Source organism: Camelina sativa, chromosome 5 (assembly GCF_030686135.1).
Source record: "Camelina sativa cultivar CO46 ecotype springtype chromosome 5, ASM3068613v1".
NCBI lineage: Eukaryota > Viridiplantae > Streptophyta > Magnoliopsida > Brassicales > Brassicaceae > Camelina > Camelina sativa.
Genome location: NC_141884.1, coordinates 37,079,696 through 37,096,925, shown reverse-complemented (window position 1 = coordinate 37,096,925; position 17,230 = coordinate 37,079,696). Strand labels below are relative to the sequence as shown.

At 32.9% G+C, this 17,230-nt stretch overlaps 4 protein-coding genes across 5 annotated transcripts; 2 read left to right on the top strand and 2 right to left on the bottom strand.

Annotated features, from left to right (window-relative positions):
- Positions 1–46: 46 nt before the first annotated feature.
- On the bottom strand, positions 47–1,708 carry LOC104788003 (uncharacterized). 2 transcript variants are annotated; one of them, XM_010513668.2, is made up of 2 exons: positions 1,522–1,708; positions 47–1,422 (listed from the first exon to the last, which is right to left on the bottom strand). In XM_010513668.2, exon 2 carries the CDS (start codon positions 1,380–1,382, stop codon positions 336–338), a length of 1,047 nt encoding a protein of 348 aa, XP_010511970.1. In that variant the 5' UTR covers positions 1,383–1,422; positions 1,522–1,708; the 3' UTR covers positions 47–335. The 2 variants fall into 2 exon arrangements, with proteins under 2 accessions (XP_010511970.1, XP_010511971.1); XM_010513669.2 differs by having other exon boundaries at positions 47–1,390; positions 1,522–1,706.
- A 708-nt stretch (positions 1,709–2,416) lies between these two features.
- LOC104788002 (putative protein S-acyltransferase 22) lies at positions 2,417–6,335 on the bottom strand. Its single transcript, XM_010513667.3, has 9 exons — positions 5,649–6,335; positions 5,424–5,537; positions 4,581–4,937; positions 4,393–4,461; positions 4,224–4,295; positions 4,004–4,132; positions 3,847–3,927; positions 3,569–3,757; positions 2,417–3,489 (listed from the first exon to the last, which is right to left on the bottom strand). Exons 1-9 carry the CDS (start codon positions 5,688–5,690, stop codon positions 2,755–2,757), a joined length of 1,788 nt encoding a protein of 595 aa, XP_010511969.1. The 5' UTR covers positions 5,691–6,335; the 3' UTR covers positions 2,417–2,754.
- A 7,926-nt stretch (positions 6,336–14,261) lies between these two features.
- On the top strand, positions 14,262–16,071 carry LOC147944837 (uncharacterized). The gene is made up of 2 exons (XM_087451195.1): positions 14,262–15,533; positions 15,616–16,071. The coding sequence occupies exon 1, from the start codon at positions 14,262–14,264 to the stop codon at positions 15,054–15,056; it is 795 nt and encodes a 264-aa protein (XP_087307321.1). The 3' UTR covers positions 15,057–15,533; positions 15,616–16,071.
- LOC109132944 (uncharacterized) lies at positions 15,255–16,164 on the top strand. The gene is made up of 3 exons (XM_087512741.1): positions 15,255–15,538; positions 15,712–15,898; positions 16,129–16,164. Exons 1-3 carry the CDS (start codon positions 15,255–15,257, stop codon positions 16,162–16,164), a joined length of 507 nt encoding a protein of 168 aa, XP_087368867.1.
- The last annotated feature ends 1,066 nt before the right edge of the window (positions 16,165–17,230 follow it).

The window sequence follows — 17,230 nt, the reverse complement described above, 5'->3', positions numbered from 1 at the left end:
ACTCTCATTTCCAAAGAATAAAGATTGTTCAACTTGCACAAAGATAGAGAGAGATGAACATTTTATATTGATTATTAACAAAATAAGACCAAATACGAATGACATGTGCCGCCGTCTACGATATGTGAGTCCCATAATGTGACAATCTCAAAATGTAAAGAGCAACCTAAACTAAAGAAAGCCCAGAATAAATAAAGAATGCTCAACTAAAAAACTCCTTTCATATACATGGCCTCTCAAATTTACTTGTGATCCAATTCAACTAACTCTTTTGAAACCCTTCCTTTGCATTGTCTTTAGATTCTCAATGTTCTGAAACTTGAAAACAAAAAATCTTAAAGAAGAGATAAATCTTGGGACACGATTTCTCCAGAAGCTTCCAAAGCTTCAACAGCTTCCATACTATAAGACCGACAACTAAAATAGAACACAGCACTCATCATTGTATCAATAAGCACCACAAACGAATACATCACCACAAGAAGTGGACCTTCCCATAACCTCGAAGACCCATCTCCATAACTCAAACTCTTCACTCTATGCTCAAACAACCCTTCCACAAACGTCAATCCTATTGTCGATCCTAGAAATATCAACAAACCAACCTGAGTCTGCCCTTTAATCAAATCACTCGCTCTCAACAACGCTTCTGGCCCGGAAACATCTTCAAGAATCGAAATCACAATCGTGGTGTTGCAGATAATGATAACATTAGCAAACACTACTGAGAACACCAAACCAACTAAGATAGCTCCGTAAGCATTAAAATCAGGAGAGAATCCAAGAACATAAAACGAGCTACACACAGCGACAAGAAACACACAGAAGGAAGTGAGACAAACAACAATCACAGTACAAATCCACAAGTAAGTGATCACAAGACGTTTCCATAGTCTCTGCATTATCACCACAAACTTGGACATGACAACTTTTTTCCTAGAGTAAGTGCAATCCACAGAGTAAACCACAGCAGCTCTAGACAATAACGAGAGAGTGATGAACAATGGGAAACACATGGCAGATGAAACAGCAGTCTCAGAGAATTTCTGACAAGAGTTTCTCACAAAAGGCAACAAAGGAAGACCACTCGATTTCGAAACTAAGAGAAGCCTCACAGTGAGTGAATTCACAACGGATTGATCAACTAAAAGGTTAGGTAACAGAATAGCTGAAACAGGGCAGATTAAAAGAAGTGCGATTAACATGAAAGCACCGAGATTATACCGGAGGATTCGTACGGTTTCTCTCAAGATCTCAAGCGCATTCATTGAGTGAAACTGATGATCAGAGGATGATGATGATGAGGGTGGTGATGAATCAATCTCAAATTTCCGAAAGTTTGATCCTTGATTCGTCATCGTCCCAGATAAACCCATTTCCATTAATCGTTCTGTTTTCAAAACGAAAAGGGTTCAGCTTCAGCTACATACCACCATCAAAATCGTTGCAAAGGTGAGATTTTTTTTTCTTAAAGTTTGGATTTTTGTTTTGTTATGAGCCAAACCCAAATCATGGGATTACCTTTTTTTGGTGTATTTTGTTTCGTTTAACGCAGCGTTTAAAGCATGAGAGCGTCACCGAAAGCAATTGGGGAATTTTAGAGAGAGAGCGTGAAGAAGAGAAACAGAAATCACGCAGAAGGGGCGCTCTTGGGGAAGAGAGAGAGATGAATGAACCCAACCGGGTCGACTGGGGAAAGAGTACACACTCACAAAAGCGTGAGATTCGGGGTTTAGTATCTGGGTCCGGATCCGGGATTCCGGGTTTGGGTTTGAGTACCGGATCTTAACAGAAATAACAAGACGCGTGGATGAGATGAGTGATTTTGCCATTTGGCACCTATTGGACAAAGAGGAAAATCTAATAGTATCTCGCTAAATAAGTAATTAATACAAATGATAATCTCTCTTTTTTTTATTTAAAATTTGAAGAATCTCTACAGATTACCAAATATTGTTTTCCCTAATTTGCTAAAGCTAATAATAGTAAACTGATAGATATATATTTTTTTTTAATCAATTTTTTTTTTGGCTTTTGAGAAAAATTTCTAAAGATTTTATCTTTTGTAAAGTGTCCTTTATTTTTATTTTTTTTGTTATGCCAATATCCTAAGATTTTATTTTCCAATAAAGAAGTTGAGAAATTGGAAATTTATAATCTCTCTTTCGGTGATTTTTTTCTCTTTTTTTTTTGAGTTTCCTTTCAAGTGACGCAATCACAAAATTTGGAAAAGAAGATTAAAGTCGGTGGCTGCATTGACTAAACAAATCCCAAATTCCCATATTAACAATTACAAATGGAGTAACAACGTTCTCTTTCTCCTAGGCTCATCATGCAACTAGAATTTTATAATGATGCTCTCAACCAAATTGTATTCTTGAATCTTGTATAGTATGCAAATAAAAAAAAAACCAGCTTTTTCTTTAAATCACAAATTGACATTTTTTTTTATCAGAAGAAACAGTTTTTTTTTTCCTAACAAAATAAGTTTTAGTAAAATCCCTAGAAGATCATGTTTCAAATATTTGCTCAGTACCTTAAAATAAAATCTTAAGAATTCACAAAAGTCTCTGGTGCCTTCTCCTTAGAGCTCTTTAGCAGGCACTGTAATATCTCTTTTAAGATCCTCACAAATCGTTTATCTGAGAATCTTGACTCCTTCTTGATCGAATGCAGCAGCCTTTAATCATTGAATGCCCCCAAGGATTCTCTCAACCCTTCCAAAACTAGAGTGATTATATCATATGGGCTTTCTCATCTTGATTTGTGGATGTTTCTAGAAGGGACCTGATCACTGTCTTCTCCACCTGATGCATCGTAGCCATCACTTGTAGACCTTGACAATGGCATCATCATCATGGCTTGTTCTTGTTCTTGCCCTCTATGTTGACCCATCAGACCAATAGCTGAAGAGAATCCATTGAGCTGCGCTGCATCCTCTGCTTCAGAGGAAACTCTAAACGGGTGAATGTCGTGAGAGTCTAAGCTGCTTTCTGGTGAAGATGTCACCATAACATTACCAGACCCTGACATTGCTCGGCTTGTCTGAAACGCGCTTCTTGCTTCTAGCTGAAGAGGAGCTAGCCCTGAACTTGTTGATGTCTCCATCATAGCTGCTTTAGTCTGAACATTCATCAGCGGTTCTAGAGGTAGTTCTGCTGGTAACCGTATGCGCTTTGATTGCCTTCGCTGCTTCCCGTTACTATTAACAGCTTCAAATTTTGCTGGGAACATTCTACGGCCGCTGCTTCCAAAGCTGCTGCTTGCTTCTAAGCCAACAAATGGATTCTCCCGTCTAGCCACAGGCTGAATTATTTTGGATTTCTTTCTTGCTTCAGCTGCTGCTTTTGAAACTTCTTCTGCATTGAGACGAGCTAGAGTCCATGGACTGATCTTCACAGGTTGGGTCTTCTTCTTGACACGTTCCTCAACCACTGACTTCTTCCCATATGAACTCACAGATGCATTTTCTGGAGGGACTACATCAAACTGCTCACAGAAACACACACACAAACATTAGAGAAACCCATAGTCAACAAGGTAGAACGAAACTGGTGGATAATGGTACCTGATCCTCAAGAAACAACCGCGGTGGTGTGCACCATGCCCCACGATGAAATGTATTGAAGGAGCTTGCACTGCTTAGTCCAGTAAATGAGCTGATCATTGACATTTGAGGACTCTGTTGACCACCTCCAGCTTCTAGTTCTTGCTCTTGCTCTCTAAGTGCAACTATGTAGTCATATGTACTGATTCCCTGTTAGAGAAAATTCGTTTAATGAAAAGATTTACCGTAAATCGCATAATTAAGGGAGCAAGTTTTGGCATTGAGCATTGAAAACAAACCTTCTTAATGAGAAGAATGTGGAAGAAGAAAAGCTGAGCAAGTGGTAACGTTGCCAACATTGCTAATAGAGTGCAAACTGCCTGCAAGAGAAAAGAAACCTTACCTTCATATCAGAAGTAAATAGGGGAATGCCAAATGTATGAGAAGATAACTTACAACGACTATTACAAACGGAATTAGCGAGAAGCTACTTCCCAACTTCAAGGCAATGTCTGCATTAAACTGTTTTCTTCGGAGTACACATAATACCAGCACAAAAATCCCAGTTGACCATTGCATAATGAGCTGCAATTTACAGGGAGAAAAGGGGAAGTTTCTACCAGTTAATAAACACACCAAAAGGAAGAATTATTCACAGGGATCAACGCAATCTTACCAAAAAAATAGCTGATACCATAAGGCTAAAGAATTTTCGGTAATTCCGCTTCCCAATGCAATTGTTTAGCCACTACAAAAGTCCATAAGCAAACGAAGATAAAGATTTTAAACGCAGACTGAAGGGCTTTGAATAAACATGAGATTTTTCAGGCAAGTCCTTATAGTACCCTGCAGTGATGATCAAAACGGTCCACACATTTGTCACAAACCCTGCAATGCTTGCTGTATTTGAAGACCTACAAAAGGAATACAATAATTAGTCCTGAGAAACATGTGAAGGTATCTTGATATTGAATCGTGAAGCTAATCACAAGATAAAATAAGACAAGCCTGTGTCTATATGTATTCCCCGCACCTCAACTTCACACAGACTGCAGTAAAACATCCCATCCTCGCTCATCTGCTCAGAAGATTCATCTCCTCCACTGCAACAATTACAGAGCAATGCGCAAGGAGAGCAAAGCAAACGGAGGACAGAAGATTTTTTGGATGACTCCAATTTCTTGTTAGTCTCATTTTCTGGATCCTGTAAACAAGTGCCATCACGAGTTTTAGCACCACCTGTAGCTGATCCACATCCATCTTTTGCATCCTTTGATAGAGGAAATTTCCCATTTTCAGGAATTTTAAGGTACTTCTTTGACCGGAAAACTCCACGGTCTGCAGGATCTGAAGCCGCACACCATATATACAGTCCAACCACACATGTAATCTGAAAAAGAAGATGTCACAGTCTATAAAACAATACTAAACCATTCAAAAAGGAAAAAGTAAATCACAATGTTCAAAGACTTAAGGTTTACACAATCCCTAAAAGTGAGGTCTCAATAGCAGCTTCAAGTGAAAGCAAAATGGATCAAAATAAAATAAGAAAATGGCAAAACCACCATTGTGAGATCAAATTTTCAACCGTATCCCCTAAAATTGGCTTGGAATCAAGAAGTATCTATAGCTAAACATGCCCATTTTCATGAATCAATGAAGCTTCTAGTCTCTTGATAGGGACCAGATCAAGATCCAACTAAAAACACCAAGTAAATCCAATTTCCCTAATTTAGCTATAAGTAACAAATTGCACAAGACTCAGAAAAGATGAACATTCGCCAAAAAGAGAAAGACAACAGAGTGAAGACAACACATAGACAGCCAACACAAGTACACAACTCAGACAAATTGAAATCAGACAAATTCAGCTTACCAGGGGAGTGTAAATGCCCATCGCAATGTACTGATGCATCTTCTTCCCAACAAAGGGAGCAAAGAAGACATAGAAAGCAAACCCTAAAGCCAAGAACACAGCAACAGCCACCACCTAACCAACCCAGAACAAGAAACAAAAAAAATCAAAACTTTAACCTTCCAAAAACCAAAACCCTCCAAATGAGATCAATCTCAAGTCAGTAAGGAACAAAAAGAAACGAACCTGAAGAGGATGGTAAGGAAGTTGCCATCCATGTTTCCTCATATTTTTTTTTATCTCCTCTCTAAGAAGAATGCTGCGAAATCCAGATGTAGATCGAAAAGAGACTCAAGTAGTCAAACAAACAGAGATAAAGTTTCCTCCTTTTCCCCTCATCATCTTCTTCAAAATTCCAAATTTTTTTGTTTCTTTCTTTCACGGACTCTTACTACTGTTATCTTAAAGGTCTTAGACCAAAGGAAAGAAGAGTAAAGAACAAGACATTTGACCACTAAGTAGAAAACAAAAAGAAAAGTAAAGACTCTTTTTTTTATTTGAAGTTTGTGGTTTCTCCTCTGATTCTCTCACTCTGTATCTTCTGTTCAAAGCTTTGGTGCAGAGAGATCTACTATACTACTAAAGAAGAGAACCCACCACCACCACCATGGAAGAGAGAGAAGAGAAAGAAAAAAAAAGAGTTATAATTAAGAGATGAAAAAAGCAGTTACCTTTTTTCTAAGGCCAAATCATGTGTCACAGTCCAGTTGCTGGCATATCCAGTAACACTTGTTTTTTTTTCTCCTCCTCTCTTTTGTTAAATTGCAATCACTCTCTCTCTCTCTCTCTCTCTCTTCTTCAGTTTTTACTTTTTACTTTTTTTACCCTCTGGTTTTGTTATCTTTATGTTTTTCACCCCCATCATTTTTTCATAATTCAAATCCCACATGACATGTTTTCAATTTGTAGTGATGAAAATTTGAGATTAGGTAAGCCTAAACATGTCTCTATTTAACCTAATTACATTGTGTCCTTTGTGTAATAAAGTTGTCATCTCAGGTCACACAATAAATGTTTATACCAAATTACTATTTGGTCTTTAATGTTTTTAAGTCTTTCCAAACTGGTAACTACTCTTGTACACTTTACAGTTCAATATGTTAACAAGAATCAAAGCCGATTTGGGTTAAGTAGGGTATTTTGAACTTCAAAGAAGTAACATTAATAATAATTAAGAAAGGAATATTACTGAAGTAGCTTTCCATTACATTAGTGATTAGTCCATTTGATTTTCAATATTCGAGGCTCGAGAGTGACAGAACATAGCACCAAGAAAACGACGGTCGGGGAAAATAAATGTATTCAATTTTTTCCCCTATGAGGGTTAATAGAATTGTTTTTAATGGTTTTTTGATTAGAGTTAAAAGCTGTAGTAGCTGGTGGTCATGTCTCTTATGTCAGAAAGGTGGACTTTTTGTAAGAAAATAAACTTTTTTGTGTGTGTGTAAATTTTTTTTTTGTTTTAGTTTACCTTTTTCTTGCTACTTATCATAAAAAGGGTCATTTGGATCGAAAGCCAATGTCTTACATTACATGTCTTTTGTGTGTATATATAAAAAAAAATAATATGTACGTCGACTTTTGCATGCAGATGCGAAAAATTATGGGTGTTGTTTTAGGGAAGTGTGGGTTTGTGTTTTAATGTATTTGTTGAATTGATTGAGAAATTCGTATAAGCATAAAAACATTGTATCAATTCTTCTGACACACTCATCCATGAAAGTAACGGCCGAAGACAATGTAATGTTTTGAAAAAAATATTGTTCTTTTGCAAATAAAGCTATAGATGTTACATTTCGATTGCGTTGTATTATTTTGGTACTTTTCATTCCAAACTTAGCAAAAACAAAACTCATTCTCTCGTATATATATTTTCACAACATTACAAACCTTAATCAATCTTTTGTCAAGCCAACAAAGCTTATTCTCTCGTATATATTTTCACAACAAACCCCTTAAGATTAATATTTTTTGTTCTTTTAATAATTTTTTTCTCAAATCTTAAGAATATTAAAATGGGTGGAGGAAAAATAATAAATTAAAATATAATTGAATGTATGAGCTGAAATTCTATTTGAATATTTTTTCTGTTAAACTAAGAAATAATTTTAAAAACTCAAAAAAAAATCAATTTAAAAAGGGACAAAAGGTGTGTGTGTGGGTGAAGGAGTAAATGTGAAGCATTAAATTCGAAGGAACTCTTTATGTATGTCGTTTTCTATCTCCATATTCTATTTTTTCTTGGTATAAGGGATTGCACAATTTAAATTAGTTTATCGCTAAAAGAGGTAACCGATGAGGTAGAAGAGACAAGCATTCTTATAAAAATCCTAAAAACGTAATTGAGTATATTAGGTGTTTCGAGTACTAATATTATGAATAATTTAGTACTAATACTCGGATTTAATAAGGATGCTACGCCCGGTGAATACGGATAATTGTTTTATCTAGATATCATCATCGGGTCGCAACCAACCTTGAACGATTCCAATGAAATATAATATTACCTCTTCCGAAGAAACCATACTTTTATGTTTTGTTTTCTTAAACTACTACTAGTACTAAATTTTCTTAAAGTATCACAAAATCTAGGTTTATAAAGGATTTTTAGAAGTCGAGTAAACGCTCAATTATTTAGAAACTTATCTAAGCTTATAATTTGTGTAATACTAATACTTAAGACTTTTTAATTGTGATATTTTCTAAACAAAACATTTGTCTTTTGGTACATTGTACCACGGTTGAGAACTAAACCATATTCTAGAAAGCTCTTAAATTACAAGTAAAGAGTTTTATAGATATGCACCAATAAAGAGTTATACTCATGTGTATATAGTGTTGGATATAAATCCACGAAACTTACATAGCTAATATAATTAATGTTTGGTTATAATCACTAAAAAAAACTGCAAAATAATCCGCAATTTTTTTTCGGCTACATGAATTTCATCATAACTAGGTAATAACTTGCATGCAGTAAAATTTTTGTTTCAGATATTACATTTGTAAATCTATTTATTTAGTATAACATTTATAATGCAAACTTATATTGGTTTGAATTCATCAAGTTTATAAAAGTTTAAAATAGTAATTATTTCACCATAAATTTTAGATTGATATGATTGCGGATCTGGATAGAATGTGAACCGAATTAGTGATCGATTAGATTTCTATCAAAATCTTGAACTACCAAATCAGATAAAAGCTGGAAAATTTAAAATTTCATGAACTATATGATTTAAATTAAATTGTTAACCGGGTCAAACCTATCTGCTAAGCCATTTAGCAATAGATTTAGATATTTTGAGCCGTTAATGTCTTTGCATCCATCCCGCTTGAATTCGTGAGATCCGCAAGTAATCCATATGCATTTTAATAAATTATTTTTGTAATATATAAAATATATATATAGCTTAAACTTAATTAGTATTAAAAAAAGTTATGTGATAAAGTTTTTATGAATAACACATTTATTTTCTTATTTTTTTTGGTAAAAACACAATGGCATAGAATTGTAAATACTAAATTAAAATGAGGGTAAATAGCTAAATGTGTCTCGAACTTTCTGGCGGCAACACATCAGCTCTTTTAAATTAATGTTTCTTTATTATAGGGGATTGGATCATCATACAAATGAATGTTTGTCAATATTAAGTCTCAAAGAAACAACTGGAAAACAAAGTACTATAACATAAACAGGAAAACCCATTGCAAATGACTTATGAAGAAGAATCTGGTTTCCTCCCAGTCACAAGTACAGATACAAAAATTAGAATAGTTGACAAGAAACATGTCGTTGGAATGAATGCAGAATTTGTTTAGAAAAGAAGTCAAAACCGTGGTGGCAACAAAGTCAAAATAAACAAAAAAAAGATAGGACAATATTAACAGCTTTTTTTAGGCAGGACAATTTAAAATATTAAAATTCCATAATGAAATGTAAATTGTTTTCGAAATTATTGAAAGATACATACGGATCCAAGCAAGGAATACAACAAAATGGTAGATGGGGACATACAGAGAGGGACTTGTTCTCATTTGCTTGGTTCTTTTCTTTTAGGCACGTGCCCACGGCCTCTCTAACCCATACCCGTGACACGCTATATACTCCTCTCCTTCTCCTAATCTCTATTTTAGTTTTTGTAGGTTTCATCACTCTCTCATTTATACGTTTGAACCCCATAAAAAGATTCATTCATATAAAGCATATCCCCCACAAAGTTAATGTATATAGTAAAGTTTATGGACACAGAACTTATGATTCTTAAATTTTCATGAGATTGTGAGGCTGTCAATTGTGGGGGTAATGAAAGCAATAATAAGATGTGGGGGCAATTACTACTTGATTGGTAATGAAGAAAGGAATTTGATATTTCATCTTTGTATGTTCCTTTTCGTTTCTTTATTCTTTACACTGACTAATTTAATGTGGCGTAAAAACAAAAGATAATTTACTGGAAAGTGCTTTTAGTTCAATAGTAGTCAAAGTTAAAATATCTATAGAATGTAAATATTTGTTGATTGTTTGATGTAGAAGTTTATGTATAGGCAGGCCCATCTCATAACATAAGCAAGTAAACTAAGCAGGGCCTTGAATTCTAAAATTAGGTTCTTGGGGATTTTCTATGTTTATTGAAATGTATTGTGGATTTTAACAAATATTTGTGGCTTTCTTCTTTTCAAGCCAAACTAATTTACGTTTTTTTTTTTTGAAAATAGTGAAATAACGAATGTTATTTTTGAGTCTATTTATATAATATGAGAGTTTTGCTCTTTTCTTTTGGTGTCCATATTATCAAATTAAACACATCCAATAACAAAAAAAAATCATGTCATATATATAGTTATTTTTTTCATTTCTGGTGCTGCCACGTCAGCTACTTTTTTTTTTTTAATTTTGCGAGTCTTACAGATTCTAATAAGTCTTTTAAACAATCATACAAATGACAAACTAATCTACTAGATTTTATCCAAAGTCTGTAGCCCCAACACTATTTCATCCAAAGTCTCTAGGCCCAACACTATTTTTAAATCCTATGGATTCAGTCTGATAAAGCTTCGTGATGGCAGTGTGAAAGGACGTTCCACCTTCCCACGTTTCTCTCCTCCTTAACCCTCGTTTCACCATCCGATGTTGCAACGCATACCATTCAATTTCAATTTCTCCATTCCTCTATACTTACACACATCATTTCATGTTTTCTGTCACCAGTGCAACGGCTTCGTTTGTAATGGCTAATTATGTTGTTCCAAAAACAAATATTCTATCTATAGAGAACATCTACCCCTCGATCATAATTCGAAAAAGCATTAAGTAGGGAGCAAACAAAATAGAGATTAACGAGACCTTAATTTTATTATTCAACCATAAAGAAAAAAATAGAGCATCTACCCGATATATATGAAGTAAAACACTGAATTTGGAATAATATTATTACCTATTTGTACTTAACTTTCTTTCATGTATCGTTTATGCTTAGTTCTTTTACATATATGTGCATCATATGGTTAGGACACATAATTATAAGAGACAAATAAAATACTTTCCTAGGTCAAGAAGACAAGAACTATGATTAGAATCTCCATTGATCTTGTAATTATATATCATCATTTCTAGCTACAAAAACATCCACCTAAGCAATATTTTTTTTTACTTTAAAATAAATTTAAAATATTCATTTAGTGCATATTTATGCTAATTATAATTAATAGAAATTTAAAATAAAAAATAATTATGTAAAATAGATAAAATGTTAAAATAAGAAAACAATACTATATTTTTTATTAGTAGTAATAATATAATTACCTTAAAATTTCTATTAAACTGATCATAATTTAAAATTTTAAATGTATTATTGAGTTTTAGAATGTAAATAAATTTTAAATTTATGGTAGAATAAAACAAATTATACAATTGCGTATTATTGAGTTTTAGAATGGAAGTAAAATTTAAATTTATGGTAGAATATTTTTTTTTAATGTAATAGTGTATTATTGAGTTTTAAAATGGAAGTAAAATTTAAAATTATGGTAGAATAAAAAAAATCTGTAATTGTATTTATAAAATTTTAAACAGGAAAATAATATTAAAAGTGAAATATTATTTTATAACATGGTCAAAAAGGAAAACAAATTTGTTATTCATAAATGGAATCAAATGCTTCTAATCCAAATTTAAGTATTGAAAGATAGTAATTAAAGAGAAAATAGTTATAATATATTTTGAAAATCATTTTATAGTCTAATATGTGTTATATGTGAGCCAATAGAAGGTGGAAAAAAGTAGATGTCAAAAAGAGTGCATCATCAATAATGACGAAAGAATTATAGTTAAAAATTATTGAAAAAAAATTAGTAAAACTTGAAAAGATAATAATACATAATTACACATGACTAAATTAAAATCTCTGACATCTCATTAATTGTGTGAAACGAATGAGTTTGTAGAAAAATAAATGACATACATTAATTAAATAGATTATTAGATTCCAAGTCGGGTTTAAGCGTTTGGCCATAATCAAGGAAAGTGGGATAAGATAGGCACATTCATGAATTGGTCGTTTATGGTATGTTGCAATTACTTCGATAGATAAAACAAGCTCGGTAAAGATGTTATACCGATATGATATTATATTTTACCTTTACACTAAGCAATATTCATGAGATTTGGTATATTCAAATTTATACAGAATAATGTTATGTTAATATCAACATCTAATTATAAAAAATTATATACAACTAGATCAACATCAAAATATTTTAAAAATATTTTAATGAAATATAAATAAGAAATAAACTCTCTTAATGATAAAAGATCTTGAAGTAGTCATTAATGTTGTTTATTTTTTCTAATATTACCACTTGACATATATTTATAAAGATTTATCCTCAAAACTTTGCATGATTATATTCGAGTTTAAGAATTTATATTAATAGAAAAAGTTTTAAATTAAAATCCTGCTCAAGCACAAATTTTAGTTAAATATATATTTTTCTTTTCGACTGATAACTATGTTATGCTATGACTCACATATTGACGACCATTACTATTGTTTTAGTTTTTTCTTATGATCATTACATTAATACACTAATCCGTGACCCTTACTTAGATAGTTAATGAAAAAAGGGTAAAAATCAAACGTATTGAAAGACGAAGATAGTTTTTTCGGAAACAAACAATCTGCACACAATAATTAAGTTATGACTTACGAGCATCAAGCTAATGGTATAAAATTATAAATCATTGTAGCTTTTATGATATTTTCAAAATTGCTTATGTTTTACTTATATTTTGCTTATTTTTACTTAATCTTGTTTTGACAATTTTTTTTTTCGTTTGAACCTTTTCAATAGTTGTAATAGTTTGTTTCTGAAAATGTATGATATAGTTGTCAAAAACATTTCTTGTTTTTAAATTGTAACAGATGGGGGTATAATAAGTTTAATAAGACTATGGCCCTGATTGGTAACAGACTTTTAAGATTTTAAAATTATTTAACATATTTACAGCCAGTTTTTTGTAAAACTAAACAATTATAAAAATATTTTTTCCCCCATTATCTTTAAAAGCTCTCCAAAAGCATATATAAAGTATATATATATATTTTACATATTATATTTTACAAATTAATAATTCTATTTGTTCAACAATGGTTTTGAAGAGAAATTCTTCTGAGTCTTGAAAACTGTAGTCACATGTTGGAATTACATAATGTAAAGGGTGATATTAATCTATAGCCATCAATGATACATTAATTAAAATTTGTGCCAACTTTTATCAAAATCTTGTTTTACCGCTACAAAATCTCTTTTAACTTCCACAAATCTTGAGAAAATGTCTCTCGATAAAAGTTAGTGAAAATAGACCAGATTGACTCAATTTTCGAAAAATTGCATAATTGACTCCCTCTCATTGGACATAACTAGAATGACACAATAATGTGTTTAAATTACCAAAAGTCCAATCTTGTTACTTAATAAAAGAAAATGAAATAGGAAATAAATATTAATTGATAAAATCACTAAAATCAAACAAAGTTTATCCTTTTTAACAGCAAAAAAAAAAAAACCCGATATTTGGTTTCTTTTTTTCTTTGACAAATCCAAACTTTGTTTATTCTGCCGGCGAATAAAAGCTTTTACATTCCAGAAGAAAAAATCTGATTTGTCGTCATCATCCACCGGCGAATAAGGATTAGGGGTGACCGGTGTTCCTTGTTTCAGCGAGATACAGACGCCGTCGTAGTGGCTTATATCGGTGGTGGTTGATTTCTCCTAAGTGGGTCTTGCTCTTCAATAGCATTGGTGGATCTTCAAAAGCATTGGTGGATGTTTCTTCATAAATCCGGTTAGGCTTTTTGTCTATTATGATATGATTGCTTTGTTCCTGAATTTGGTTTTGTCTAATTTAGATAATGAGTTAAAGTTTCGATTTTTTATTTATGGGTTGCAAATTTTTTCCTTTTTATGAATTTGGGTCAGTGATATTATGGATTAAATTAGCTCAAGTAACGTAATTTCGTAACTCAGTAGCTTGATTTGTAAAAAAAAAAAACTTGTACAAATATGTAGGATCCGATCATGATATGATTAGGAGTGAGAGATTTGTTTTTTTTTGGATTAGAAGTATCTTACAATTTTGTTTCATCGATGGTATCAAAATTTAGATTCAGATTGTTATATTGAATTAGTTTAAAGTTTTCACACATGTTTGATATACCTATTCAATCAAGTATTTATCATCTTGTTTGTTACCTTTTTCTTTTCTTTTTTGATGCTTTTTTGTTTGTTTATTTAGGAATGGCATCTTCGAACAATATCATCAAATATCCTCCTCTACTTTATGAAGAAGGAAAATCACCTCTCCAACATAGGAGTATGAACCACAATTGCTTTGTGTCCAAAATTAGGATTTTGAGAGAAGAATTAGGGGTGGACGTGTGGGATAAACTGAAGGAATCATCTCTTGGAGTGTTTATAAAGTTTGCTGAATTGGAATACACATGGGCTGCGCAGAGAGTTCATTATCTACTCACACATCAGCTGAGAATCAACAATATTCATGAGGTTTGGTCTTTGATTGATGGTAGGCCAATTAGATTTTCTTTAAATGAGTTTGCGGAGATAACAAGCTTAAATTGTAATGCATTTGACCCTTCAGACAACTTTGATGTTGATCACCATGATTTCTGGAAAGAAATGAAAATACCAACAACTATTGATGGTCCTATTTGGAGTGAGTTGCTAAAGGTGATTGATTTTAGCAAAACATGGCATGTTGATAAGAAGTTGATGGTTGGTAGGTTATGTCTATTGTCAGTATGCATACATGGAATTCATCATACATCTAGAATCCCGTTGGCGACCGCAAAAATAGTTTTAGATCCAGTCGCTTTTGAAAAACATCCATGGGGTCGGGTGGCTTTTAGTAGTCTAGTGAATTCTGTTAAGATTGTTAACTACGATAAAGATTCATACACCATACACGGGTGTGTTCATGCTATGTTGATTTGGCTGTACGAGAGTGTTACTGGAATAGGAGAAAGTTATAGGTTTAGAAGGATAGAAACGACTGGTGTTCCACTTCTTAATTGACGATCATCTCGAAAACGTATCAACTTCACAAACTTCATCAAAAAAGAGAAGGAGTTGCACAGACAGGCTAGTAGTGATGCTAGTTTGTGATATATATATATTTAAAATACTTTTGCATGTTGTTATAATTTGTGTGAGTTAAAAGTTATTACCAGCGCTAATAACTTTATTCATGGCTTGTAGGTTCGTGTTAGGCATATGGTTCATGTTTCAGAGGATAACATGTATCCTCTATGGTTTGACGCAGATGAGAATAAAGATCCACACCTAGATGAGCTAATTAAAGATCTCATTCATAACCGTTTATCTCTAGATGCTTGGAGTTGTGTCAAGACAGTTGGTATAAGTTCAAAAAGGAAGAAAAGAAGTGTTGAAGCTGATAAGGAGAATGACGACAGCAGAACCAGTACTAAGAAAAAGAGATTGACAGAGAGTGATTCTAAATATGAACAAGGAGAAAATGTTACCAACATTGAGGTAAGGTTTCGTTATCCTTCAATTAACATGATTACCATTTTTTTCCTTCTCTATTATGATATTAACAAAGAAGTTATTGCAGGATGCTAAAGATGAGAAGAAAATTTTCTTTTGATATTTGGAGGGCGATTGAAAAAATGAACGAGACTATTTATGACTTGGGCAACACCCTCAACAGTCGAATGGATGCTTTGGAGAGCAAATTTGAAACATTTGTTGGAAAAAAAATGACTGTGTTAGAAGAGAAGATGAGTGAGAGGATTAAAGCTGTGGAGAAAGAAAGAAAAGAGGCAAAAGACGCTGATATACCAAATGATGCCACTTCGCACACCATTGAAGATGATGAGAGAACAAGTAAAGCACCTGTAAGTTACATTGTTGTTGTATAGTATGGTTATTATTATTATTATTTTTTGCATCATGTTTTGTTTTTTTTTTTGCATCACGTTCTGTTTTTTTTTTTCATCACGTTCTCAAGAATGGAAATCCCTGTATGCTTGCAACAAATGCTAGTACTTAAATCTTTGAGCTTCATCAACTTCAAATTGTGTAAAAGTTCCGGGATTTGCCCTTTTTATCATATACAAATATGTAGGAAGCTGCTCATAACCACTCTCTGGACTACCCCTGACCAACTCGTGAGCATGCCTTAGCTTCGATATGCCTTCTAATAATTTATTTATCAACACCAGTATTATTTTAAATTATTGTGAAACAAAATAAATGGTATAATGCTAAAAAAAACACAAAGGAAAAGTTTTACCTTGATTTGAAAACGTTTATTCAACGCTTCAACAACATGCATTGCCAGTACCTTGGGACCAACTCCACCAACAAAATCTTTGTACAACTCTCCTAGAATATGTTGATCTGCTTGTCGGGCACATGTAGAGCGCTCTATTACTGAACATGTATGTGCTGAAATAAACACACGCACCTGAAACTTTGGATAGTGACTTAATGTTGCAGCTCTTACCCTCCACTTGCATCCTTTAACCCAACACTAGACAATCAACAGTTTCAGTGACGATTTGTAAACAAAATTATCAAACTTTTGTACCAAGATTAGTATTTTCAACCGTGTTTCTAGGTGCTCCTTTATATTATAAATTTGCCCAACAGCCAAATCCACGGAAGAATAGTCTACCTTTGCGACATCAACATGTTCTTTATTTTCTTCAATAAAAAATGATGAACTCATTTTCTTCATTGACAATTTATGATCCTCTTCTTCTGTTAGAATTTCATACAGGGTAAAATTCTCATCATCAGAATCTATTCAGTCAGAATCATCACAATAATCAAATCTCTATCATCATCATCATCGATCTCTTCATGTTTTGCTTCGCTGGCCAAATCAACATACTCTTCTCCAACCAAATCGTTTTTATCTCTTCCTCGTTTCTTACCTTTTTTATTCGAATCAGTCCGTATTTTCTTCTACACTTCAAGACAAAGTCAAACTGTATCCCTTTTCAATTGTCCCAGAAAAATGTGAAACTGATGAGAATTACCTATAATAACTGGTGGTGTATCAGCCGGTAAATTCTGCAATAACCTCTTCGAAATCTTGTAACTCAACACAATCTCAAATAATCCGTTATCCAGTCTGTAATCCTCGTATACCATTCCAATGCAATCATCAAAACTGTTTTGATCATTACTTTCTAGAATTCGTGAACCTCTATCACTATCTA

Coding starts and splice junctions, on each gene's coding strand:
- LOC104788003 (XM_010513668.2), bottom strand. CDS start 1,382: ATGGAAATGGGTTTATCTGGGACGATGACGAATCAAGGATCAAACTTT.
- LOC104788002 (XM_010513667.3), bottom strand. CDS start 5,690: ATGAGGAAACATGGATGGCAACTTCCTTACCATCCTCTTCAG. Junction 4,296..4,392: donor GTTTTGATCATCACTGCAGG/GTACTATAAGGA, acceptor GGACTTTTGTAG/TGGCTAAACAATTGCATTGG. Junction 3,490..3,568: donor GGTTGTTTCTTGAGGATCAG/GTACCATTATCC, acceptor TTCTGTGAGCAG/TTTGATGTAGTCCCTCCAGA.
- LOC109132944 (XM_087512741.1), top strand. CDS start 15,255: ATGGTTCATGTTTCAGAGGATAACATGTATCCTCTATGGTTTGACGCA. Junction 15,539..15,711: donor GTTACCAACATTGAGGTAAG/GTTTCGTTATCC, acceptor CACCCTCAACAG/TCGAATGGATGCTTTGGAGA. Junction 15,899..16,128: donor AGAGAACAAGTAAAGCACCT/GTAAGTTACATT, acceptor ACAAATATGTAG/GAAGCTGCTCATAACCACTC.
- LOC147944837 (XM_087451195.1), top strand. CDS start 14,262: ATGGCATCTTCGAACAATATCATCAAATATCCTCCTCTACTTTATGAA.